The sequence below is a fragment of the Neophocaena asiaeorientalis genome, unplaced genomic scaffold (assembly GCF_003031525.2).
Source record: "Neophocaena asiaeorientalis asiaeorientalis breed wild unplaced genomic scaffold, Neophocaena_asiaeorientalis_V1.1 scaffold129, whole genome shotgun sequence".
NCBI lineage: Eukaryota > Metazoa > Chordata > Mammalia > Artiodactyla > Phocoenidae > Neophocaena > Neophocaena asiaeorientalis.
Window position 1 is genome coordinate 6,707,382 of NW_020172446.1, and position 924 is coordinate 6,708,305.

The window sequence follows — 924 nt, forward strand, 5'->3', positions numbered from 1 at the left end:
CTTGGACGGGCCTGGCGCGGGCGGCGACGGCGACGACTACAAGAGCAGCAGCGAGGAGACGGGCAGCAGCGAGGACCCCAGCCCGCCCGGCGGCCACCTCGAGGGCTACCCGTGCCCGCACCTGGCCTATGGCGAGCCCGAGAGCTTCGGCGACAACCTGTACGTGTGCATCCCGTGCGGAAAGGGCTTCCCCAGCTCGGAGCAGCTGAACGCGCACGTGGAGGCGCACGTGGAGGAGGAGGAGGCGCTGTACGGCAGGGCCGAGGCGGCTGAGGTGGCTGCAGGGGCCGCCGGCCTCGGGCCCCCTTTTGGAGGCGGTGGGGACAAGGTCGCTGGGGCTCCGGGGGGCCTGGGCGAGCTGCTGCGGCCGTACCGCTGCGCGTCGTGCGACAAGAGCTACAAGGACCCGGCCACGCTGCGGCAGCACGAGAAGACGCACTGGCTGACCCGGCCCTATCCGTGCACCATCTGCGGGAAGAAGTTCACGCAGCGCGGGACCATGACGCGCCACATGCGCAGCCACCTGGGCCTCAAGCCCTTCGCGTGCGACGCGTGCGGCATGCGCTTCACGCGCCAGTACCGCCTCACCGAGCACATGCGCATCCACTCGGGCGAGAAGCCCTACGAGTGCCAGGTGTGTGGCGGCAAGTTCGCCCAGCAACGCAACCTCATCAGCCACATGAAGATGCACGCCGTGGGTGGCGCGGCCGGCGCGGCCGGGGCGCTGGCGGGGCTGGGGGGTCTCCCCGGCGTCCCCGGCCCCGATGGCAAGGGCAAGCTCGACTTCCCCGAGGGCGTCTTTGCTGTGGCGCGCCTCACGGCTGAACAGCTGAGCCTGAAGCAGCAGGACAAGGCGGCTGCGGCCGAGCTGCTGGCCCAGACCACGCACTTCCTGCACGACCCCAAGGTGGCGCTCGAGAGCCT

At 71.1% G+C, this 924-nt stretch overlaps 1 protein-coding gene across 1 annotated transcript in view; it reads left to right on the forward strand.

Annotated features, from left to right (window-relative positions):
• Nucleotides 1–924, forward strand: part of HIC1 (HIC ZBTB transcriptional repressor 1) — a 13,155-nt gene that overhangs the window by 10,626 nt on the left and 1,605 nt on the right. Inside the window, exon 5 of the mRNA XM_024736108.1 lies at nt 1–920. Within this exon, the coding sequence (XP_024591876.1) occupies nt 1–920 (920 nt within the window). The remainder of the gene's footprint in view (nt 921–924) is intronic.